A 25,651-nucleotide genomic window follows, 5' to 3' on the forward strand; every position below is an offset into this window, starting at 1 on the left:
TCTTGGCCTGAGGCTTCGACCATTTTTCAGCAGACTCGCTGAGCTTTTCCAGCTGACTCGGTTTTGGTGGCAGCTGGGGAATTGACACCAGCACTTGTAAGGTCCTGGTGAAGCTGTGAGATTGAGTCAAAACATATCTCCTCCACGTGATGTGGCAATTGGCTCGTGAACCCCCCACCCCCCAGTGCCACACTCTGAACTGGCACGACGCAGGGGTATGCAACCCTGCAGCCAGGCTTCCCTACTGTCCTGGGGGCAGTACCATCAGAGCAGGCCCAACATTGGCTTGGAGGGAGCCTGGGTGCGCTCAGGGTCCCGTGAAATCTCGCCGCCTCAAGTCAAACATGGCCAAGGATCGTTTCCAACTCTGTCCACTCAGAGGTGGCGTTGAGGACAGGAAGGGCACAGCACAGTATCTGCACGGTAATGTTCAGTAGCACCAGGACTGGCCGGGTTCTGAAGGACGCGTTAAATCTGTGGCCAATGGTGAATGAACCATGCCTACTGGACTCTGTGTGGCAGAGGCATCTGTCCAAGTGTGCATCATGCTGGAGCACTGTGAAACTGGGTGGGATGGGTTGGGCAGCTCCAATCTGGGCTTCCATGGGGTGCAGTGGACTAGGACAAGCAGACACGTTCCCCCTTGTGACTCAGTGTATTCCTCCCCACCCCCCCCCAATGCCTGGTGCCATGGGGAACCATTTTTTGGGGTTTTTTGAAAGTTTTATTTTTACATTCTTCATCTTGAATTATAATAAAAAATATGCAACATGATTCATAATTTGATTTTATTCCCCTCCCACCCCAAAAGAAAGCACACCTGAATAATTTTACATTGTTCATTATATTTTCTGACCGACTAATTCTATCTTGGACACATTAATTGGGAAGAACGTGTGTAGTAGACGATACAGATGGACTTTTATCCACAAAATCCATATATGGTTTCCAAATCATATAAAATTTTTCTAGTTGGTTCCTTAAGTTGTAAGTAATTTTTTTTTTCTAGCAGTGTTTCCACATTACCATCTATCCAACCCTGCAATATTGTCCGACTTCCACGTTACCGCCATACACTTCTTGGCCACCGTTGTTGCTGCACTCAGAAACTTTCGCAGATATATGTCTAGTTTCAATTTAGTACCTAATTCCTAGAATTCACCTAGCAAAAATATTCTGGGATCTTTCAATATTTGTATCTTCATAACTCATCCCAATAATACACACAAACTTTCCCAAAACTTTCCAACTTCTTCCCACAACCAAACTGCATGTAGTAAGGTACCGATTTCCTTGTGGTTTCTGAAACACTTCTCAGAGCGATATGAATCAAGTCTATGTCATTTATATGAAGTATAATACAGCCACAAACGAGCCTGCAGCTGACGTGGACTTTTACCCCCTCCATAAATCTTCGTCCGCGAAGCCAAGCCAAAGAAGAATATAGCTGGTACAAAAATTATTATATTGTTCCATTTGATATCTAACATTAATTGCATTAGTTACATGTTCTTGACCAGGCCTCCTCTTTAATTTGTTGAAATCTTTTCCCCACCTTTGGACTGTATAACTCCTTTTTTTTTTGCATTGTGTCTTGTAATTTTATATGCATATGTCATAAATTTCTCTATAAATCTATCAGTTATTAAATATTCAAATTGGCTGTGTCCGGAAGTCTAAAATTCTCACCTAACTTTTTTAAATGTGGAAAAAAATCACATTATTTGGTATATTTCTTTTTCATTTGCTCAATGGTCAGAATAAAAAAACCTCGTTATCCCATGATTATGCCAGAGATCAAAGAAAGGATTATTTAATGTTAAAGGAATATGTGGGATCTGCTTTAATATCATTTTGGCTATTTGATTGTTCCTTATTCTTCTGTCCATATGGATTCAGTTCCATGTCTTAAGCAATTGATTTAAAATTGGTACTTCTTCCTTTCCAAAGTCCTTCATGCCACTCGTACAAAATATGTTCTGGATCTATTTGTCCTATTTTATTCATTTCAATCTGCACCCACACTGCCTTTTTCTCTGTTTGATAAAAGGAAGACAGAAATCTTAATTGAGCTGCTTTACAATGATTTTTAAAAAATTCGCCAATCTTAGTCCTCCCTGATCAAATTTCCAAGTCAGTTTTTCCAAAGCTATCCTTAGCATTTTATCTTGCCAAATAAATGTTCTTACATTTTTGTTTAATTCTTGAAAAAACTTCATTGGTACAGAAATTTGTAATGACTGAAACAAATATTGTATCCTCAGAAAAATATTCATCTTTACACAATTTATCCTTCCTATTGAAGTTATTGGTAAATCTTTCCATCTTTTAAAATCCTCACTAATTTTTTTCAATAATGGTAAATAATTCAATTTCAATTAATTCCTCAATATTTAATTGCTTCCTTTGCCATTTAAACGTTGTCACCTGTTTACTTTGAGTATAGACCCCGTCATTCATAGGCATCTCCTCACTTTTTCCTACATTAACTTTGTATCCTGATATACCATATTCTGCCAATCATATATTTAATTTCTTTAATGATATTTCTGGGTTTGTAAGATATAGTATAACATCATCTGCAAACAAACTGATTTTATGTTCTTTATCTTCTATCTTAAAGCCGTCAATCTCATTATCACTTCTGCCAATGGTTCTATAGCCAGTGCAAGTAAAAATGGTGATAATGATCATCCTTGTCTAGGTGATCTTTCTAATAGTAAAGGATCTGATATTTGCCTATTCGTGACCACCTTAGCTTTTAGGTGATTGTACAAAGCTCTTATCCAATTTATAAAATTATTTGGAACTCTGAAAACATTTAACACTTTAAATAAATAATCCCACTCTAATCTATCAAATGCTTTTTCTGCATGTAAAGCCACCTCAACCTTTTCTTTCTGGGCTACATTTAGTAAACATAAATATAACTATATTGTCTGCCAATCTTCTATATTTAATAAAGATACAGTTTGATCCATATTTATTAATTTAGGTAAACATTTAGCTAACCTGTTAGCTAGTAATTTGGATACAATTTAATAATCTGTATTTAATAGTGATACTGGTCTATAAGAAGATGGGAACAGAGGATCTTTCCCTTTTTTTTGGAATAACATTAAAGCTGTTTTAAAAGATTCTGGTACATCATTAGAATCTTTCATTTGATCCAATAATCCCATAAAAACAGGATCTAATAACTTTGAATTCTTTATAGAACTCCAGTGAGAAACCATCTTCTCCTAGTGCCTTAGTATTTGATAAAGATATTAAGGTTTCATATGCTTCAAAATCCATCAAAGAATTCGATAATTCAGTTTTTTCTTCCATATTTAATGGGTAATTTAGCTAGTAACATATTCATCTATTTTTTCCCATCTTTCAAAGATTCAGATTGATATATTTTTTTCATAAAATCGTCATAAATTTCCTGCATTTTATAGGTAAATTGGCCAAATTCCCTTTTTGTTGCAATTACTGTTCTTGACAGTTGTTCTGTTTTTAATTGCCACGCGAGAACTTTGTGTGGTCTCTCCCCCAACTCATAATATTTCTGTCATGTATGCCTTATAACTCTTTTTCTGCTTTATAAAACCTCACAAAGATAAGCGTATACAGAGCCGTTGTAATACCCACACTCCTGTTCGGCTCCGAATCATGGGTCCTCTACCGGCACCACCTACGGCTCCTAGAACGCTTCCACCAGCGTTGTCTCCGCTCCATCCTCAACATCCATTGGAGCGCTTTCATCCCTAACGTCGAAGTACTCGAGATGGCAGAGGTCGACAGCATCGAGTCCACGCTGCTGAAGATCCAGCTGCGCTGGATGGGTCACGTCTCCAGAATGGAGGACCATCACCTTCCCAAGATCGTGTTCTATGGCGAGCTCTCCACTGGCCACCGTGACAGAGGTGCACCAAAGAAAAGGTACAAGGACTGCCTAAAGAAATCTCTTGGTGCCTGCCCCATTGACCACTGCCAGTGGGCTGATAACGCCTCAAACCGTGCATCTTGGCGCCTCACAGTTTGGCGGGCAGCAACCTCCTTTGAAGAAGACCGCAGAGCCCACCTCAAAGACAAAGGAGGAAAAACCCAACACCCAACCTCAACCAACCAATTTTCCCCTGCAGCCACTGCAACCGTGTCTGCCTGTCCCGTATCGGACTTGTCAGCCACAAACGAGCCTGCAGCTGACGTGGACTTTTTACCCCCTCCATAAATCTTCGTCCGCGAAGCCAAGCCAAAGAAAAGAGATAAGTTTGTATTGTATTAAGTTTCAGCTTTTTGATTTCAATAATCTTCATTTCTTATCATTTTTCTGAACATGCAGCTCTTTTTCTAAACGCATTATATCCAATTGATCAACCTCTCATATACTCTTTCTTTATTTTAGATGTATAACATTCTTCTTTTTCTTTGGCTTGGCTTCGCGGACGGGGGTAAAAGTCCACGTCAGCTGCAGGCTCGTTTGTGGCTGACAAGTCCGATGCGGGACAGGCAGACACGGTTGCAGCGGCTGCAGGGGAAAATTGGTTGGTTGGGGTTGGGTGTTGGGTTTTTCCTCCTTTGTCTTTTGTCAGTGAGGTGGGAATTAAGCCTTCATAAAATCCCATATAATAAATTTATTTGTTACTGAGTGTTCGTTAGTGTCGAGAAAAACTTTATCTGCTATCTCATAAATTCACAAAAGTCATTCCTCTTTTAGAGTGCTGTATTAAATCTCCATCTGTAACCTACATTTTGTTCTTCTTCCAATGTAATAACTAAAGGTGAATGGTCTGATAATATTGTTGCTTGATATCCATTCTTTTGAACTCTAGCTTGCAATTGGATGGAGATTAAGAACACGGATAGATCTTGTGCCTAAAAGAACAAAATGAGCAATCTATTGTGACAGAGTATATGGAGGTGTTTGGGAGATAAATTGGGAAAGGGTTGTTAGAGCAGGACACACACAAATACTTTAAAACTTAGAATTTTTGCAGGAGTTTTGCAGAGTGCTGGGAGACTTCAATGATGGACTGTTATTTGCAAAAGGCACCAAATGTAACATTTGTCTGAAAAACAGTTTCCTGTCTGGAAGGTCATGTGATCATTGCAGGCAGAGGCAGAACAGCTTTGTTCTCAGATTGGGAGGGAGTGAGAGAGAGAGAGGAGAGATAGACTTCAGTTCCAGAAGGGCAAACTGGAAAAAGCTTTGGAAGACGGCCTGGTCAAAGAAGAGGACTGGCTGTCCGGTGTCTCCCTTTGGAATAGGAGAAACAGAAAGGAACTCTGTGGTGACCTGAAAGAAAGAGGTGATCATCTGGAGAACCCTGAAGGGGACAAGTTTTGTCAGCAAGGCACTGAAGTGGCTGATGGAAGTTCATCAGTTGTGGCTGTCCTGCAACAACGAATCGCTGAAAACCGACAAGAACTTTCCTGAGCAGTCACCATTTACCTTTTGAGCACCAAAGCTTGGTGAACTTTATAAATGTTAAATCCTGTGTACAGTATAAGAATTGCCTGCCATCAGTGAACTTGGAGGAATGAGATTGGACTGTGAACCAAAGAACTTTTCTGAACTTACACACACACACATTCCATGCACGTGTATAAAATTAGAAGGGGGGTAAGTTAAGTAAGTCCATAGTGATAAGTTAGCATGTAATTCTATTTTCATGTTTAAAGATAAAAGCAACTTTTGTTTAAGTCTCCATTTGTCTTGGTGAATATCAATTGTTGCTGGGTTTTGCGCTCCTCTGGGCTCGTAACAGGAAGGGTTCAGTGGGTGTTTCTGGTGCTGTTCCTCCATGGATTCATTAATTATGCAAAAGTTCAGAAAACGCCAGATACTTTCTCCTCTCCACCAAGGGCCTTTTCATCTATTAAAAATGGGTTTACTGGAAAGTGATTTCCTGCATCCAAAGGTAGAACAGCTCGTCCACTAGCAACCGTCACCTGCAGGAAATGGAGATAACCAGGTACTCAAAAGGAGGGATATGAGGATTGGTCGGGTGGGAGAACATTCAATGCATTAAAAAGGAAAGCGAGGGGTGTTTCATACCTGTTTTCAGATGTACAACTTTAATAGTGAATGCATTAAATTGTTTTAGTGGTTTTTTGATGCACTAACAATGTCTTATTCATTTGCAGACTTTACCTCTCATGCACTTTGCCAATAGAGGGCAAAATTGTTAAAAATTTTTAAAAGAAGAACCAGTTTTCCGACTTGACGCTCAGAAGGGATGGCCCAGTTCCCTTTATCTTTTATTTATTGTAAAGATTAGTTAGAGGGGATTTTGCAATAAAAATTAAATATTTTCTCTCTGTTTTCTTTTGAGATTCCACGAGGACAATATATTTTTGTTAAGTTCTAATATGTTCTTTTTCTGACAGTCTTGTAAATACACGTAGTCCCCGACTTCCAACCATCGTGAGTTACGACCACCCGCACACACAACCGATTTTAAAATAAAATTATTTATTAAAACTACTGTACAAGTACATATTATGGATGAAAGGACTGTCTACGGAGACCACTGCTCCCGAAGTCCACACTACCCATTCCCCGCTGGTAGACTGGGGGGCATCCCTGTTCCCTGCCGGCAGACCGGCGGTCATCCCCGTTCCCCGCTGGCATCCCAGGGGGTCCCCGTTCCCCACCAGCAGCCCAAGGCCACTCCTCAACTTATGACAAGCCAGAGTTACAACCAATCCTTTGGTTCCATTACGACTAGGTCGGTGACTACCTGTATATATTATGTAATGTATACGCAGTATGTTAGATATAACTCCGTAAACAGATTGGAAAAAGTAAATGACCTTGTTTGGTTCTTTGTTTTCTTGCTCATATTCTACCTGTTCAGCTAAGTTTAGAGGTGTTTCTGGGTGCTTTTAATGGTGTTAAATTAGATTTATCTGAGGAGCCCTGGGGCTCGCGTCCTCCTGCATCATGTGACACCCCTCCCCCACCCCCCCCCCGGATCCATCTTGGATCCCCATATGAATTGGGAAAACTGCTCTGTTAGAGGTATGGGGGAACGGGCCACATTGCCGCCATGTACCGAGGTCCCAAGAGCACCTGACGATGACCAGGTTCTCCCCTGTTATTGAGAGGGAGCACCGCGCCCACAGGCCCAGTCTATCGTGATCCACTCCGACTGGGACACAGGGTCATGGGGGCATGGTTCCCAGAAAATAACACCAAGGTGGACGGGGCAGTGAAGGCCTGCATCGGTCAGGGCACCAAATGTAGGAGCAGGGACAGTGTGTTAGAACTGTTCATGAGACTAAAGTTCCAGCTCCAGTTACCCAGCCTCGGGAAGGGTGTCATTAACCTGGAAAGGAAGCAGTAAATATCACAAGGGCATTGGATGGCTGGAGTTACAAGGAGAGGCTGGGACTTTTCTCCTGTGAGTGCAGGTTTATAAGATCAAGAGGAACATGGATAAGGTGAGTGGTCACAATCTTTTCTCCGGTGTTGGGGTAAACTAAAAATTGGGGGCAAAGACGAAGGGGGTGATGGGCTCAGGGAGGGAACATGGGCATTGGCGTAGTTAGGGAGAATGGCGTGCTCACTTCTCAGCCTCCCGCAACGGGCTGGTGGAGCCTAACGTTAGAACCCGGCTACACCCCCTGCTCTCTGGGACGCATGAGCTGGCGGCCATGAGCTGGCACCCGGTGGGCTTTCCATGCTGATATGTCTGTCAGATGAGATAAAATGGCCTCCATCTTCCTGTTCCCCCAAGGGGCATAAAAGGACCTAGTTTAATTTCACGTGAAATCCCCTCTCAACGAATCTGACTGGGAGTCGCAAGGCTTCAGGTTTCAAGAGTTGATTTGTTGTGTTTTACAGCTAAAGTCTGTCGAAGTAAAACACTGAACACAGTAAGGTCATCAAGAATTTAATCTGAACATTTTTTTAAATTTAATTTAAAAAAATTAGACATTCAGGCCATTTCAATGAGGGACGATTAAAACCGTGGTTTCAAACTTTTTCTTACACCCACATACCACTTTAAGCAATCCCTTACTAATCACAGAGCACCAACGGCAGAGGGTATGTGAGTGGAAAGTAAAAGGTTGAGAACCACTGGTTTAATCATCCCTAATTGACTCATTATGTGCACGGTTTCAGAATTCCAAAGGAAATGGGCCAATTACCATTTTTTTCAAGCAAAATATTTCAGTGACAATTGGGTCTGGAGCAGCGATTCTCAACCTTCCCTTCCCACTCACATCGCATCTTAAGCAATCCCTTACTAATCACAGAGCACCGATGGCATAGGGATTACTTAAAGTGGGTGGAAAGAAAAAGGTTGGGAACCACTGTCCTACCACTAAGCAAGGTTAAAAGCTGACATGTAGGAATCAGGTGACAATAATCCAGAGATGGCCCACACTGAAGCTTCAGAACAACCCAAATTCCTTAGATTATGATAATAGCCCATAAATAGGCCCTGCGTCTTTTGAAAGTTAATATTTGTCTCTTTTATGGCATATCTAATTTTTTCCAGAATTAAACATATCACATAACCTTTGTGTTTGGGTAGGTGGAGTATTGTGTGGTATTAAAGTGAATATTAAAATAATTTTAAAGTATTAAAGTGAATTAAAACACAAAATGGAAGCCTGTTGACTAGATTAAGGAGTAGTTCTATGAATAGGCCACAGAACTGGTCCAGTTAACTCTTTATTGTTCACCAAGTCAACCTGAGAGCACCCTTACTGCTTTCAGCCACGAAAGCAGTCTCCAGGGTGGGGGGGGTCTCCATCTGACAAAGGGATGCATCAACTTTTATACACTCTAGTAAACAAATTGAACTGAAAGGTAATTCCCCTTGTTGCCCCCTCCCCTATTTCCCTATATCAAGGCTGAATAATCAGAACACTGGGTTACATTTACTCCACATTCAGGAAAAACACCCATTCCTTATCTGCACTGTCTGCATTCCAAAGCTGTATGGTGCCTTACGAAGGTCATACTGGTTCTGTATCAGGTTTCCATTAATCCTTCTAAATTCACTTTAATACTACATTCCTTCCTTTTATCATTTCATGATAACTACTAAATTATAATGTCGAAATGGTTCTAGACAAGTAATAAAGTCCTGGAGGTTTACAGTGGGATCCCCAGGCAGATAATTGTGATAATAAAGTTTTACAGCTGATATTTACATGTAATTGCAGCGTAGAGAGCAATTAACCCTATAATTGCATGCAGGATATATGACCCTCTTGGCCCTCCAAATATCCAGGTTTACCAAGCAAGCCGTCCATTCTGCCCCTCGGTCCCTGTCTAAAACTGTCTAACGGATTATGGGTATCTTGTATCGCCTTAGAGATATTGAAAGATGTGTCATTAACCTTAGTTGTGCACCTATCCCCCACAATCGAGCGTATCACACCCTGGTTACAAACTGAAGATCCGCCGGATATCTGATTTTGTTGTGAGAAGAGCCTCAGTTCTACCAATTTTGATTAACAGCCTCCAACCCTGCCACTGACTATTGCCCAACGCCATTAAAGCCACGCACGAGATCATTGTGACTCTTGGCAGCCACCACCCCGGCTGATCCTCCAGGGAATGTGGAGCTGAGAGCTCCCCATCTGATGTCAGACCTTAGGGTAACAGGATTGTTATAGTCCAGAAAAAATTCCTTTGTCACTCCTCGGGCAATGATCCATCTTGTGACTCTAGCGTTTTCTGGGAATGGGATGACAAGATATCCTAATGTCCCAATGGCAAATGGGGCAGGGAGGCTGTTTCTTGTGATAGCAGTAGTAAAAGTTGCATTAAAGAGGAATAGATAGCCTTTCTTTAACCGATAACATGTTTTGCCGCTGATTTTTGTTTGTACTCAGCATCTGATGCTTCTCCTGTCAGTGTCCAACAATAGTCAGCCGACATTGATGGATTCCAGCTTCCCTGATACCATTTCCCCACGGTCACAATGTCCTGGTGAAACCTTTCATTGTGTCCGTCGCTGAGGTCAGTGGGGAAGAAGTTCCAGTGCAAATGCAGAACATGAATTTTTGGCAGCGTGTTGCACATCGTGGTTTTGTCTGCTTGAAGCGTGTTGTCGATCAGCGGGATGTAGTTTGGGGCTCTGGATTTGCCGAGAAAATTCTCAACCACATCTTTAAATATTTTCCACGCATGCCTAGGCCGAAGACAACATTTGCACAGCACCTACAGTGAGTACATGAGAGAAACACAAAGCCTTCGACACCGTGAATAGGAAAGGGCTTTGGCAAACACTAGAGCGCCTCGGATGCCCCCCAAAGTTCCTCAACGTGGTTATCCAACTGCACGAAAACCAACAAGGTCGGGTCAGATACAGCAATGAGCTCTCTGAACACATCTCCATTAACAATGGCGTGAAGCAAGTCTGCATTCTCGCAAGACACAAGAGCAACTTGTCCGTGAACTACTCTTTGCAGACGATGCCGCTTTAGTTGCCCATTCAGAGCCAGCTCTTCAGCGCTTGATGTCCTGTTTTGTGGAAACTGCCAAAATGTTTGGCCTGGAAGTCAGCCTGAAGAAAACTGAGGTCCTCCATCAGCCAGCTCCCCACCATGACTACCAGCCCCCCCACATCTCCATCGGGCACACAAAACTCAAAACGGTCAACCAGTTTACCTCTCTCGGCTGCACCATTTCATCGGATGCAAGGATCGACAACGAGATAGACAACAGACTCGCCAAGGCAAATAGCGCTTTTGGAAGACTACACAAAAGAGTCTGGAAAAACAACCAACTGAAAAACCTCACAAAGATTAGCGTATACAGACCCGTTGTCATACCCACACTCCTGTTCGGCTCCGAATCATGGGTCCTTTACCGGCATCACCTACGGCTCCTAGAACGCATCCACCAGCATTATCTCCGCTCCATCCTCAACATTCATTGGAGCGACTTCATCTCCAACATCGAAGTACTCGAGATGGCAGAGGCCGACAGCATCGAATCCACGCTGATGAAGATCAAACTGCGCTGGGTAGGTCACGTCTCCAGAATGGAGGACCATCGCCTTCCCAAGATCGTGTTCTATGGCGAGCTCTCCATTGGCCACCGAGACAGAGGTGCACCAAAGAAGAGGTACAAGGACTGCCTAAAGAAAGCTCTTGGTGCCTGCCACATTGACCATCGCCAGTGGGCTGATATCGCCTCAAACCATGCATCTTGGCGCCTCACAGTTCGGCAGGCAGCAACCTCCTTTGAAGAAGACCGCAGAGCCCACCTCACTGTCAAAAGACAAAGGAGGAAAAACCCAACACCCAACCCCAACCAACCAATTTTCCCCTGCAACCGCTGCAACCGTGTCTGCCTGTCCTGCATCGGACTTATCAGCCACAAACGAGCCTGCAGCTGACGTGGACATTACCCCTCCATAAATCTTCGTCCACGAAGCCAAGCCAAAGAAAAAAACAGTGAGTACATGAGAGAACACAATAGCCCCTCAGTCGGTCTTTTCAGCATCTATGAGTCAAAGATATATCACCGACGTTTCGGGCCTGAACTTTCTTCATGGAAAAATCAGAAAAGGCAGAAGCAGGATACATCAGAAAGTCTCAGAATTCAGAGAACGGGGGAGGAATCCAGACCAAAAAAAGGTATTGATAAGGGACAAAGTGAGAATGGGCGAAAGGAATGGAGAGATGAAAGGGGGGTTGGGGGGGTGGGTTGAACGAAAGCCAGTGAAGTCGATGTTAATGCCATTCGGTTGGAGGGGGCCCAGTAGGAAGATGAGGTGCTGTTCCTCCAAATTCATGGGTGGTCTCAGTCTGGCCGTACATGAAAACATGGACACACACGTCAGCAAGGGAAAAGAACGGGGAATTGAAATGGGCGGCCGCTGGGACATCCACCCTATTTGCGGCGGACAGCACCGAGAGCGTGCCCAGGCATGCTCGGACTGACCAAAACAGCTGGCTTTGTGGGCAATATTCTGGTAGGCTTAAAAAATGACAGCAAATCACAAAAATAGGTTATATCTAAAAAATGGTATGTGAAAGGAAAAATTTGAGGTGATTTTCATGATCAGCAATCCAGCAGCGGATTAACCATGGCTGAGTAGGCCAAAGCCTAGAGGCCTGGAGGTAAAAGGCCCCGAGATATTTCAATACTTTTGCGTATATTATGTTGACTGTGTCCATGACACTGCAGACACTGATTGTAGAGCAATGCACCATGTGCTGGAGCAGGTCACCCAGCATCTATATGGGTAGCCTGGTCTCTATTTATCATTTCACACTTCTCTTTTTCTTTTTTCTTTGGCTTGGCTTCGCAGACGAAGATTTATGGAGGGGGTAAATGTCCATGTCAGCTGCAGCTCGTTTGTGGCTGACAAGTCCGATGCGGGACAGGCAGACATGGTTGCAGTGGCTGCAGGGGAAAATTGGTTGGTTGGGGTTGGGTGTTGGGTTTTTCCTCCTTTGCCTTTTGTCAGTGAGGTGGGCTCTGCGGTCTTCTTCAAAGGAGGTTGCTGCCCGCCAAATTGTGAGGCGCCAAGATGCACGGTTTGAGGCGATATCAGCCCACTGGTGGTGGTCAATGTGGCAGGCACCAAGAGCTTTCTTTAGGCAGTCCTCGTACCTTTTCTTTGGTGCACCTCTGTCACGGTGGCCAGTGGAGAGCTCGCCATAGAACACGATCTTGGGAAGGCGATGGTCCTCCATTCTGGAGACGTGATCCACCCAGCGCAGCTGGATCTTCAGCAGCGTGGAGTCACACTTACTGCATGGGTGAAACCACTGATTGTGGGCCAGAGTCAGTGCTGAGTCGTTGCCAGGGTGACACACATAGCGGTTTCTGGGAGCTGGCGGCAGCACCGAGATTTGTGGCATGTGCGAGGAGGGGGTCCAGCCTGTCTCCCCGTGCTAGGTGAGTGAATCACATGAGGGGTTGCACGGCTGGCGGTGTCTGACTGGCGATCAGTACTGCCAAATGAGAGGCCAGTGGCACCCGGGTGGCCAGGCCCATCCTGGGGAGTAAGGAGGAGAGGAGCGCAGAGGGGAGCGCGGGGTGGCGGGGACTGAGGGTCAGCAGGGAGCATCTGGGCAAGGGACACCAGGGGTCGCCCAGGCCCATGGCAGTGCAAGGTCAGGTGAGGGGCAAGATGAGCCTTACTAAAGCTCAGCCTCCGGCCCCCGTTGGAGATAATCCACTCCTGCTGCACCCAAAATCCATTTTAAATGAATTTTATGGATTTTTCTGGATTTTAATAGATTTTTACAAATGTTTATAGATTTTAATGGATATTTAATTGATTTTTTATGAATGTTCATGGATTTTAATGGATTTTTTATGGTTTTAATGGATTTTAATGATTTCATATAACATTTTACAGTATGGAAACAGGTCATATCAGCCCTTCTAGTCGGCACCGATTTAAGTGAAACTCCACTAGTTCCATCTACCTACTCCTATGCCCATAACCCTCCAAACCCCTCCCATCCATGTACTCATCCAACCTCCTCTTAAATGACAGAATTGACCCTGCCGCAACCACCTCTTCTGGAAGGTCATTCCACTCAACCACCACTCTCTGAGTGAAGAAGCATCCTCTTATATTACTCCTAAAGTTTGGCCCCCTAACCCTTAACTTATGACCCCTCATTCCAATCTCCCCCACCCTCAGGGGAAAGAGCCTATTCACATCTACTCTATTCCCTTCATACTTTTAAATACCTCTATCAAATCCCCTCTCAACCTTTTACGTTTTTAATGGATTTTTTGGAATTTTTAATGGATTTTAATGATTTTAAATTGCTTTTAATAATTTTTTAACCATATAACAATTACAGCATGGAAACAGGCCAATTTGGCCCTTCTAGTCCGCACTGATCCTTCCTCTAATCCCACTTACCAGCACTCTGCCCATATCCCTCCATCCCCCTCCCATCCATATACTTATCCAGCTCTTTCTTACATGACAAAATTGACCCTGCCTCCACCACCTTTCCCGGAAGCCCATTCCACACAGTAACCACTCTCTGAGTAAAGAAGTTCCCCCTCATGTTACTCCTAAACCTTGGCCCGTCAACTCTCAACCCATGACCTCTTGTACCCATCTCTCCTACTCTCAATGGGAAAAGCCTTTCCACATCAACTCTATCGATCCCTCTCATTATCTCAAACACCTCTATCCAATCCCGTCTCAGCCTTCTATGTTCCAAGGAATAAAGACCTAATTTTCTCAATCTTTCCTTGTATTCCAGATGCTGAAACCCAGGCAACATTTTTGTAAATCTTCTCTGCACTCTCTCTATCTTGTTAATATCCTTCCTATAAATCGGTGACCAGAACGGCACCCAGTACTCTAAATTTGGCCTCACCAATGCCTTGTACATCATTAATTCCCAACTCCTACATTCTTTGCACTGATTTATATAGGGAAGCATACTAAAGGCCTTCTTCACCACCCTATCCACATGCGCTCCTACCTTCAGGGAACAATGCATCATTATTCCGAGATCTTTCTGCTCCACTGCATTCTTCAACGCCTTCCCATTTACCACATATGTCTTGCTTTATTCTTTCCAAAGTGAAGCACCTCACACTTATGAGCATTAAACTCCATCTGCCATCTTTCTGCCCACTCCTCTAAGCAGTTTAAACCCCTCTGCAATCTTTGAAAACCCTCTTCATCATCCACAATTCCACCCATTTTAGTATCATCTGCATATTTACTAATCCAATTTATTGCCCATCCTCCAGATGATTAATATATATGACAAACCGCAACGGTCCCAATACCGAACCCTGAGGTACACCGCTGGTCACCGGCCTCCATCCTGACAAACAATTATCTACTACTACTCTCTGGCACCTTCCTTCCAGCCACTGTTGAATCCATTTGACTATCTCCAAATTAATACCCAAGGACTTAGCCTTGCTAACTAACCTCCCATGCGGAACCTTATTGAAGGCCTTACTGAAGTCCATATAGACAACATCCACTGCTCTACCCTCATCAACATTCTTAGTCACCTCTTCAAATAATTCAACAAGATTGGTCAAACACGACCTTCCACGCCCAAATCTGTGTTGAGTGCCCCTGATCAGACCCTGTCCCTCCATATACTTATATATCTATCTCTAAGAACACTTTCCATCAATTCACCTACCACAGACGTCAAACTTACAGGCCGATAATTGCTTGACTTGCTCCTTGAACCCTTTATAAACAAAGGAACTACATCCGCAACATGCCAATCCTCCGGCACTATACCCGTCTCTAATGACATTTGAAAAATCACTGCCAGAGCCTCCGCTATTTCCTCACTAACTTCTCTCAAAGTCCTGGGGAAAATCCTGTCAGGACCTGGAGACTTATCCACCTTTATATGTTTCAAAAGCTCCAGTACTACCTCTTTCTTAAACACTGTAGTCTCCATATATACCCCCTTTGCTTCCTTTACCCTGCACAGTTCAATATCCTTCTCCTCAGTAAATACTGAGGAAAAGAAATTGTTCAAGACCTACCCCATCTCTTTTGGCTCCACACACATTTGTCCTTTCTGATTCTCTATTGGACCAATTTTATCTCTCACTTTCCTTTTGCTGTTTACATATTTGTAGAAACCCTTTGGATTTATTTTCACCCTGCTTGCTATAGCTTTCTTTTAGCTTTTCCAATTTCTTTCTTAAGATTATTTTTACCATATCCATATAACCATTTACGGAGCGGAAACATTCAATATAGTACCCAAACATCTCCTTTTTCCCCTGTTTCTTATATTTATCCCTTTTTTACTCCCTTTTTTCGAACCAAGTTTCCAATATCCCTTGAGAGCCATGGTTCTCTCAAGCTTTTGACCTTATCTTTCAACCTAAAAGGTATATAAAGGATTTTTATGGATTTTAGTGGATTTTAATGAATTTTAAATGAATTTAATGGAATTTTAATGGATTTTTACGATTTTAAAATGGATTTTAATGATTTTAAATGGCTTTTAATAAATTTTTATGGATTTTCATGGATTTTTATGGATTATAATAAATTGTAAATGGATTTAATCGATTTAAACGCCCAGAAGTGTTCAGGAAGCAAATTCTTCAGTGATGCAGTGTCATTTATTGAGGATAAATTGGCAGCATGAATATTGGAGCCGACCCCCTTGATGGAGACCATTCCCTCTCTCTGTGACACCCCCCCCCCCCGGCTCAATCTCCCCACCCGGGCGCTTTAAATTCCTTGCTAGGATGGCCGCCCCATCCGGAGTTTTGCGCCTCCCTGAGCCGACACCCTCCCCCCGTGCGCAGACAGAGACGGATCCTGGATCCAGCCGGTGGCAGCAGATCTCCCGCGGGGCGGGAGGGTCTCAGCGGCGATGGAGCCCGATGCCTTCTCCCAGGAGCTGGTGTGCGCCGTCTGCCTGGATTTCTTCTCCGACCCGGTCACCCTGCGATGCGGCCACGCTTTCTGCCGCCCCTGCGTTACCCGCTGCTGGGCTCACCAGCGCACCGGCTGCTGCCCGACCTGCCGACAGTGCAGCCCGGCCAAGGACCTGCGGCGCAGCCGGGTGTTGCGGACCCTGTCCGAGAAAGCCCGCGACCTCGGCAGGAGGGCACGATGGGCCGACGGGACGGGGCAGCGTGCGGACAATCCCGACCAGGAACGCGGGAGGACTCCGAGCCAATGCCAGGAGGTACGAGTCAAATTTGTCATTCATGCTGGCCATTGGCCGCTCCGCTGACCATAGACCATTGGCCGCTCCACTGACAATAGACCATTGACCGCTCCGCTGACCATAGACCATTGGCCGCTCCACTGACAATAGACCATTGTCCGCTCCGCTGACCATAGACCATTGGCCGCTCCACTGACAATAGACCATTGGCCACTCCACTGACCATAGACCATTGACCGCTCCGCTGACCATAGACCATTGGCCGCTCCACTGACAATAGACCATTGACCGCTCCGCTGACCATAGACCATTGGCCGCTCCACTGACCATAGACCATTGACCGCTCCGCTGACCATTGGTGTCGTCAAAAGTATCTGGTTCCTTGTGAGTGGGAAGGGAAGGTTGAGAATCACTGCTCTAGAACCAATTGTTACTGAAATATTTGGCTTGAGAATACTTGTCATTGGCCCATTTCCTTTGGAGTTCTGAAACGTGCACATAACCAGTCAATGAGGGACGATTAAAACTTTTTCTTTCCACCCACATCGCACCTTAAGCAATCCCTTACTAATCACAGAGTGCGTGGAAAGAAAAAGGTTCAGAACCACTTTATTAGAATAAAATGTAGTCAATTGGATGTTGGAATAGTGAGTCCAGTGTACTCCCTTAAACTGTAGTAGTGAGTGTCAAGTACAAAAAGAGGATGTGAATGTACTCACTTCAGAATGGAGACCATGTAGTTTCAGAAATTGTCTGTTGAAAATCCTAATCCTGTAGTTTTTACCAAAAAAAAATCTGTCCTGGGAACTCTCCCTAGAATTTAAAAGTAATTCATAAAGGCCAAATATTTAAACTAGCCTCTGAATCAATCTGCTGTTCAGATGAGTAAGAAGAAAAACAACGGGCCATTCCGGGGTTCTCACAGTGAAGGATTCTGACCCATAACATTGACCCTCCTCCAGCAGATCGCTGCTCGACCCACTGTCTTCGCTCCCGATCCCAGCAGCATCTGAAATCTCTCACAAGTCCTGGGGATTGTTTCACCATTTCCTTTCTGGTCCGCAGTCACCTCTCGCCCCAGCAGTGGATTCCCTAAGGAAGGCGAGGGCCGCCAGACTGGAGTCTAAGCAGAAGCAGGAGGAAAACATTTTAAAGATAAAAGTAAGTGAGCAAGACTTTTTTTCCCCCCAATAGTGTAAGGTGAGCATCAACTGGAAATGCTGGGGGAACTTGGCTGATTCATAGGACATAAAAGATATATTCTAATGCTAATGCACAATCGCTTGTTTAAATTTGGAAAAAAATTTAAATTTCAAATGATATGGGGTTTTTGAACTACTATCTCAATCTTAAGATTCAGTGTTTATCTGGAACCTTGGTGTTAGTGATTTTTTTTTACACAGAAACAGCTGAATTATTCCGAGATTTTTTTTAAGCATACTTACCTCCAGTGGGGTTGTTTGCGCTTTTACACGGCATTCCTGTGTTGCAGAGTTTGTCAGAGGGGAAAAGCTCGTGTTTATTAGGCCCATTTCTCATGGAGCACCCGCCATCCACATAGACTTCAGCCACCCTGTAAAAAATGGGTAGGGGTCCTGGTGTAAAAATCACAGGATAGAATTCAGTCTCACTGTTTCCACGCTGCCAGTGGAGCAGAATGTTTTCTGCTTCTCAGGGACTGCTGTCAGCCCTGCGTGGGCTTGGAATGGCGCATTGAGGGAGCCGAGTGGGGGGGGTTTTATTTGAAATCCCGCGACCTCGGGGTCTGAGACCAAGATGGCGGCACCTAGTAATCGACAACAGCCACAAGGGGTTGCAGACTCTGGGGAGCAGGGTGCCAGAAAATGGGAAGGGCCACCCCTGTCCGAGAAGGAGGAGCAGAAGAGAAATAACCCGCGGGACTGTGACCACCATGGGCCAGTGAGGGGGGCAGCTGGCTGCAGGACACTGCCTTGCACTGGCCGGAGGAGCACCGGGTATTGGACCTGGGATGCGAGGAGGCGGCGGAGGGTCCCTGACCACATCGGGGGTTCAGATCTGGAGCTCGGGTCGCTAATGGTTGGGACTGGACTCTGCAGAAACACTGGGGGTGAATCCAGGGACATTCGATGATTCTGGGGGTCTCTCCTCTTGCATGAACCACAAGGGTTTTGACCAGGCTGAACTAAGCACTCACAACCTGCCTTCCAAATGGGGTTTTCCACAAGCTTGCCAGCTTGTCCTGTTCCAGTCCCAGCTGCTACTGCTGACTGTGGAACTGTAGAACTTTTCTCTCTCTCTCTCTCTCTCTCTCTCTCTCTCTCTCTCTCTCTCTCTCTATCAACCTTCTTTAGGGGAGGGGTTTAGAAATTTATTTTTCTGTTTTATTATCATAATTTTGCTTGGGAACTTGTACTTAATGATCATTATTATTACTTTTTACTCAGTCTTTTTATGTTACATTTTATTTAATATGAAACCAGTAGCAAACATATCACAATATTTCAAACTTAATCCAAGTATGTGATATTTTTTAAAAACAAAAGGTAAAGAAATAAAAACCTGAGGCATGTCTTGAGGTTCTAGCTCGGAAATAAGATGCACACAACAACACGCAGTGCAGTTGACGCTGATTTAATGAACTGGCTGCTCTCTTTTCATATAGTGTTAGGTCTGCTTTGTTCATGAATGAGTGAGACAAACACCAGGCTGAGTCGAAATCAGGGTTCTTTGTTCTTTATTACCGGATTGTAACACTTGCGACCAACCAAGTTAGTCGGAGAATGCATTCTGCCGTTATCAGCAAAATGGTGATTTTTTATACCCTTGGATACATGCTTAGAACATCATCATATCATTACTTGTCCAATGACTAAAACTGTTGCTATCCTTTCCCTGCTAGCTTCCTGCCTCTCAATCCATCAATGTCTCTCTTATCTTGTAAGTACAAGGATGCATTCTGTTACTCCTTAGTACTGGGTGACTCCTTCTCCGGTCCCATCTCATGATGTTTTACCTAACAAGAGTACAAGGACACCTCCCCTTCTTGTTACTGCCCTATACAGGGTAACTCCCTACACATTCCCATCTCATGATGTTTTACCTTACAATAGTCCAGCTGACCCTGGCTGCCATGAGTCCCTCTGGGCTCTGATTGGCATCCTCACAGCCCGCCGTCGGCAATTGGCTGGATCGGCCCACTTTGCTACAGCGCCATTAGCGGGCATGGTTTGTGCTACCTTGGGTGGCCCTTTTTGCGATCCGGTGATTGGCCGAGGAGCCTGTTTTTGCGGCGACCTGTGCCTGATTGCCGTATCTGAGTGGCGTCTTCTGTGTCACTGCGAGCCGCTGCAGACCTCCACTGAATCCCCCTTCCCCTAACCCCTGACAAACTTAAAGGGACAAGAAAACCACAACAGGAGCACTTCAATTTTTCTATAAATATTCATAGAGACCTGTAAGAGAAAGGGAATGCTTGAGATTCATTTAAATTTTAATACCAACAGTTTGTAAATATGGGCTCCATATTTCACAAAAAGTATGATTATTTTATCTCTTAAATTATAAGTAATTTTCTCAAGTGGAATACAACTCCGAACTTCTGCACACCATCCCTCTGTTCCCAAATCAGTATCCCGACTTCCAAGTTATAGCAATACATTTTTATAGCCGAGGCAATTTGAACAGATTTTACTGGATACTGTTAAGTGTCCAGAGGGCCCCAAAACCCAGCAGCAATAGAAATTCACCAAGACAAATGGTTACTTAAACAAAAGTTGCTTTTAATTTTCTTTAAACATCAAACTTTAACCAACAAGAACCTTCCTGAGCAATGGAAGAACTGCACATTTATACACATTCAATTTCTACCCTGACTAAATGGTGGCAAAATGGTGTAGGGGAAAGGGAGGTGGTTGGATTAGAGGTCATCTGCATAAAGAGAGACCTTACATTCCATCCCTTTCCACCATATCCCCAAGATGTCCTTTCCCTTGCAAAATGCAATTGCCAACGGTTCAATCACCAGATGAGTAATAAGGGTATCCTGGACGAGTGCAGATTGAAAGGTTGAGATTCGACTGCCTCCTTGAGGCACACGCTGTGGATATTTAGGGCCCTGGTAGGTGCAGTCAGCAGCTGCCCTCTCTGAGATTGGCTGGTTGGCTGTAAATGCACTGGGACGCCTATTGCTCGGTAATACTGCTTTTGTTTGTGCAGGAACAGTCGCACATTATTCACACTCACATCACCACTGAGTTCGCTGAGCTGCGCCAGATCCTTGCTGAGAGGGAGGAGCGTCTGATCCGGGATCTGAGCGAGCGGGAGAAGAGGGTCCTCGGAGCAATGGAGAGAAACCTTCGCGCCCTCTCTGACGATTTGGAATCGATCGAGCGAGAGCTGCTGGAACTGGAGCAACAACTCCAGAAGGCGGACCTGCCTGTGAAGGTACATCCCGGGGGAGAAAGCAGGTCCAGGGAGCTCAGTTGTTAAACAATGTGATCTTGAATTTGGGCTGAATGTGGCAGAGAGCCAGGGGGAAATCACTCGCCAATCTCTCTGCACAAGGACAGACTTGGGGGGCTGGGTGGGTAGGGGTACAGGGAAGAAAGATTCCAGTTACCCCTGATTTTGTTCATGTGTGTGTGTGTGTTTGTGTGTGTGTGTCTGTGTGTGTGTGTGTGTGTGTGTGTGTGTGTGTGTGTGTGTGTGTGTGTGTGTGTGTGTGTGTGTGTGTGTGTGTGGGTATAAGTGTGTGAGTGTGTCTGCACATGTGTTTATACATTTAGATGTGTACAGGCAGGCATAAGACCAATGGGATTGCTCTGCTTGCAAGCAACATGGGTTCAATGAGCAATGGGCTGAATGGCCTTTGGAGTCAAAATAAAGACCTACGCACTTGTGAGAGACTGAGCGGATTTGTGAGGTGGGAGGAGAGGGTGTGAGGGGTGAGAGGAGAGTGAGTGAGAAGAGGGAAGGAGGGAGTGAGGGGTGAGGGTGGGAGGAGAGGAAGGCAGGGCAGTGTGGGGAAGGGTGAGAAGGAGGGGGGTGGATGTAAGCGAGAGACCTGGGAACATTGGGACAGTGGGTGTTTAGAATGTGGCCCCCAGGTTCGAGAGGAAGGGAAGGGAGAGGGGATGGTCCATGTGCTCTGACTGAACTCCATTTTTCTTGCAGGAAGGAGTGTCACAGCAGAACAGGTGAGCAAAGTGCTGTGGGGAAGGTTGTGGGTGACATTACATGGATTCGCTCACTCTCCCATGCCCTCCCTCCCCCTAGGGTGGATCAACTGGGGACCCGGCCAGTGTTGGGGCTCCAGCTGCCGCTGGGGGTCTTCAAGGGGCCCCTGCAATACATGGCATGGAGAGACATGCTAGATCAACTCTGTCCAGGTAGGAACTGCCTGTCCCAACCCCCAAACCATACCCTAACCCCAAGCTTACCCATCTTCTAGCCCACCCATCTGACCCCTTACCTCACAACACTACTCACCGAACCCATCCTTACGCTACCTCCCACCAACAACCAATCCACCCCTATCCTACCAATCCAGCCCATTCTACCCCCTTCCTCATCCACCTGACCAATTCCCCCACTCTACCCTCTACACTACCCACCTTCCAACCCCCTACTCTACCCCCCAAACCACCCACCTTCCAACCACCCCCCCTGACTTCCTACCCTGCTAACCCATCTCTACCCTACCCCTACCCAACCTCAACTGAAACATTCAGAGGAGGCATGGAGTGGGAAGGTGGAATGGGTGTGGAGGGATGGGGGTAAGGGGAAGAGGGTTGGTGGGGTGAATGGAAGGGTGGGGGCAGGAGAGGTGGCGCGGAGAGGGAAAAGGGGACAGATGGTACAAGAGGGGAGACGGAGTAGAGGGAAGGAGTGGGGTAGAGGAGATATAGAGGTGAATGGGCAGGGGCTGGAGGGCGATGGAGGGGTAGGGAGGCTGGGGATGAAGGTTGACTCCAATGTTAGTGCGAGTGCCCTGTGGTGTGTGGGAAGGGGACGAGGTTTCTCGGTGAACAGCGAGGGATTGGTGGCAGGGGGAGTTTGATCTCCCTTGGGGTGGTGCAACACCCAACCCATTGCATTGATCTCTCTCTCTCTCTCTCTCTCTCTCTCTCTTTCTCTCCTCCTCTCCTCCACCACAGCCCCAACCCCTTTGACCCTGGACCCAGCCACTGCCCATCGACGCCTCCTGCTGTCCAAGGACCTGAGAGCAGTCAGCCACGTTGACGTCCGCCAGTCCCAGGCCTTGTCCGGCCCCCAGCAGTTTGATCCTTATGTCTGTGTGCTAGCTGCACAAGGTTTCACCTCGGGGAGGCACTACTGGGAAGTGGAGGTGAACAACAAGCCCAAGTGGGATCTTGGGGTGGTGCGAGAGTCCATCGACCGGAAAGGCAGAGACTCTCCGGCTCCTCCTACAGGTTACTGGATCATATGGCTGAGGAATGGCTGGGAATACTGGGCTCTCACCCAGCCCCGCATTCGCCTTAGCCCCTGGAACAAGCCCAGGAGGGTGGGGGTCTACCTGGACTACGAAGAGGGACAGGTGTCGTTCTATGATGCCAACACCATGGTCCATTTGCACACCTTCACTGACACCTTCAGCGAGAGGATCTACCCCTACTTCAGTCCCGGCCTCAACGACGGAGGCAGGAATTCTGAACCTCTGCGGATACGCAGCCAGGCCTTGTGTTGAACGCGGATTCCCAACCCCCACCCCCCCCACTCAGATCCCCCTCCTCTGATCGGCTGAGAAATGGAAGCGGGAAAGGATCGATCGGCCCCCCCACCCCTCCCACTCCCACCAATCCCTATGCTCCAGCATTTATTGTGTTCTTCCAAACAAACAGCGACCCGCTCATGTCTACTCCCCACTGGCTGGCCAACCTTCTTGCTACCAGTACATTACCCTCAGGGCCAAAAGCTTTTACTTTCTTTAGAACCTTCTTCTGGGATCACTTTATATGGCCTCTCCTCATGTAACAGTCGAAAACAAAATAAAATACTTTGGAGGGGAAAAATGTAGAGCGTCAAAAGTTTTGGAGCTTCTACATTTATGGTGATGAGCCCATGGATGGAGGGGTTCGATTCTGGGAACAAATCCACAAATCTGTAGGAGGGTAAATCAATGGCAAATGGCCCCACACCAGTAATTGCAAAGTGATTCGTCGGCTACGATCAGGGAGGTTACTGATGAGTGACAGGGTGTGGGTCAGGGTGGGATGACTTGTGATCTCCAGGTTGGAAGAAGGATCCACTGTGATAGCACAAGCAGTTGTCTTTGAAGGAATGGGATCCAGAAGTAGAGGAGGTACCACGAGCAGCAGGGAACCTCAGCATGACAAGGGGGTGTGAAAGTCAGTCCGCGCTGAAATGAAACAAACAGCAGAAGCCAATTAAGCGTACAACAGTCTCCTTTAATCAGCCTTGTTCACACTAACGGGAGTGAGGGGTACAAAGGAAGAGTTCAGTAACTCATTTTCTACATCGAGCCCCACTCCAAGTGTTCATCCCACTTTTATACACCTGTGGGCAGGGGTCCACGTGGGACCCAAGAAGTTTTTCACAGCTGACGCTCCTTGTTTTTACAACACTGTGGTGTTTGCAAATGGCCAGGAAATGCCCGAGTGTCCTAAGTCTTGTTTTATTTACTTTTATGACATTCTTCACGGATTTTAGACCACAGGCAAGTAACAGAACAATCAATAAACTTTGCTGCTACAAGGGCAGTCCAGAGGAAAGTGCCAGAATTTTGAGTCAGTTCTGTGCCGCGGTTTTTCCTGGAGGACCCCTACTACTTTTTCAGAGTTTGTCATTTTTAAAACCATAAAACAGCCCGTAAAAATGAGTGTGTTTCTCCAGGACAGGATGCTACTTAGTAAACTAATACTATACATAAAGACTGAACATAGGACCAGGCAAAATGGCACTGTAGCAAGGAATCGCAAACCACGGCTGCCTCCCAGGTACAATTTTAACCCTTTCAGAATAACATTACATTAGACTTTCAAACAAACTATTTCAAGAAAATACATGAAAATTAGAGTGAATGGAACATGTTTATAGGCTGAGACCAGTCCGTGGGCTCAGTTGGTCAGGATAAAAATGTCTTTATCAGCATCAAATGGCTCCTGGCTCAGTAGTTGCCATTCCCCCCATCCAGAGGCTGCTGCAGCTGTCCTCCATGCTGCCATCTGAGGTTTATGACTGCTACTGGGCTGCAGATGGTACCGATAGTCCGCCAGCCTATTCTTTCAGGGAAACTCCCTCAGTCAACAGTTCCTTGGAGACTTGGCACCGAGCGCCGCTGAACCCCCTCTCCAGCCGACACACCCACCGTGGGTGTCCAAGCCATCCACCACTCCAGTTCAGCAGGCAGCAGCTGGGACTAGAAGAGGACAAGCTGGCAAGCTTGTGGAAAGCCCCATTTGGAAGACGGGTTGTGAATGCTTAGTTCAGCCTGGTCAAAACCCTTGCGGTTCATGCAAGAGGAGAGGACTGGCTGTATAATGTTTCATTTGAAATAAGAGAAACAGAAAAGGAACTCTGTGGTGACCTGAAAGAAAGAAATTATCCTTGGCTAGACACTTAAGTATCTGATAGGAAGGAATCAGTCTGTGTCCAATGAGCAACAAATCTCTCTATGAAAACTGATGAGAACCTTCCTGAGTGGTAACCATTTACCTTTCAAGTGCCAATGCCTGGTGAGGATTCATAAATGTTAAATTCTGTGCACAGTATAAGAATTGCCTGATACCGGTGAACTTGAAGGAGTGAGAAGTCGAGAGGAGTCACATGATGGAGTAGTGGTCGGCAGGGGAATATCAGCCCTCTCCAGAAAAGAAGAAATAAAGTGAAGAAAATACAAAGTTTTTTTAAAATTTTTTATTTTTCACACTATAAACCACATTGATCAAGATACATACATTTTTCTTTTCAAATATATACAGTGTCATTTTTCTCCCCCCCTCCCTCTTCCCATCCCATCCTCCCTACCTCCCCTCCCATTCATTTAAAGTACAAAATCTAAGATACATTA

General features: G+C 45.5%; 1 protein-coding gene across 1 annotated transcript; it reads left to right on the top strand.

Annotated features, from left to right (window-relative positions):
- The first annotated feature begins 16,270 nt into the window (after positions 1–16,270).
- Positions 16,271–25,612, top strand: LOC138754781 (zinc-binding protein A33-like). The gene is made up of 6 exons (XM_069919600.1): positions 16,271–16,638; positions 17,686–17,781; positions 20,818–21,045; positions 21,775–21,797; positions 21,877–21,989; positions 22,758–25,612. Exons 1-6 carry the CDS (start codon positions 16,321–16,323, stop codon positions 23,306–23,308), a joined length of 1,329 nt encoding a protein of 442 aa, XP_069775701.1. The 5' UTR covers positions 16,271–16,320; the 3' UTR covers positions 23,309–25,612.
- Positions 25,613–25,651: the final 39 nt, after the last annotated feature.

This window comes from Narcine bancroftii, chromosome 2 (genome assembly GCF_036971445.1).
Source record: "Narcine bancroftii isolate sNarBan1 chromosome 2, sNarBan1.hap1, whole genome shotgun sequence".
Lineage (NCBI taxonomy): Eukaryota > Metazoa > Chordata > Chondrichthyes > Torpediniformes > Narcinidae > Narcine > Narcine bancroftii.

Coding starts and splice junctions, on each gene's coding strand:
- LOC138754781 (XM_069919600.1), top strand. CDS start 16,321: ATGGAGCCCGATGCCTTCTCCCAGGAGCTGGTGTGCGCCGTCTGCCTG. Junction 17,782..20,817: donor AAAACATTTTAAAGATAAAA/GTAAGTGAGCAA, acceptor TTGTTTGTGCAG/GAACAGTCGCACATTATTCA. Junction 21,798..21,876: donor GGAGTGTCACAGCAGAACAG/GTGAGCAAAGTG, acceptor CCCTCCCCCTAG/GGTGGATCAACTGGGGACCC.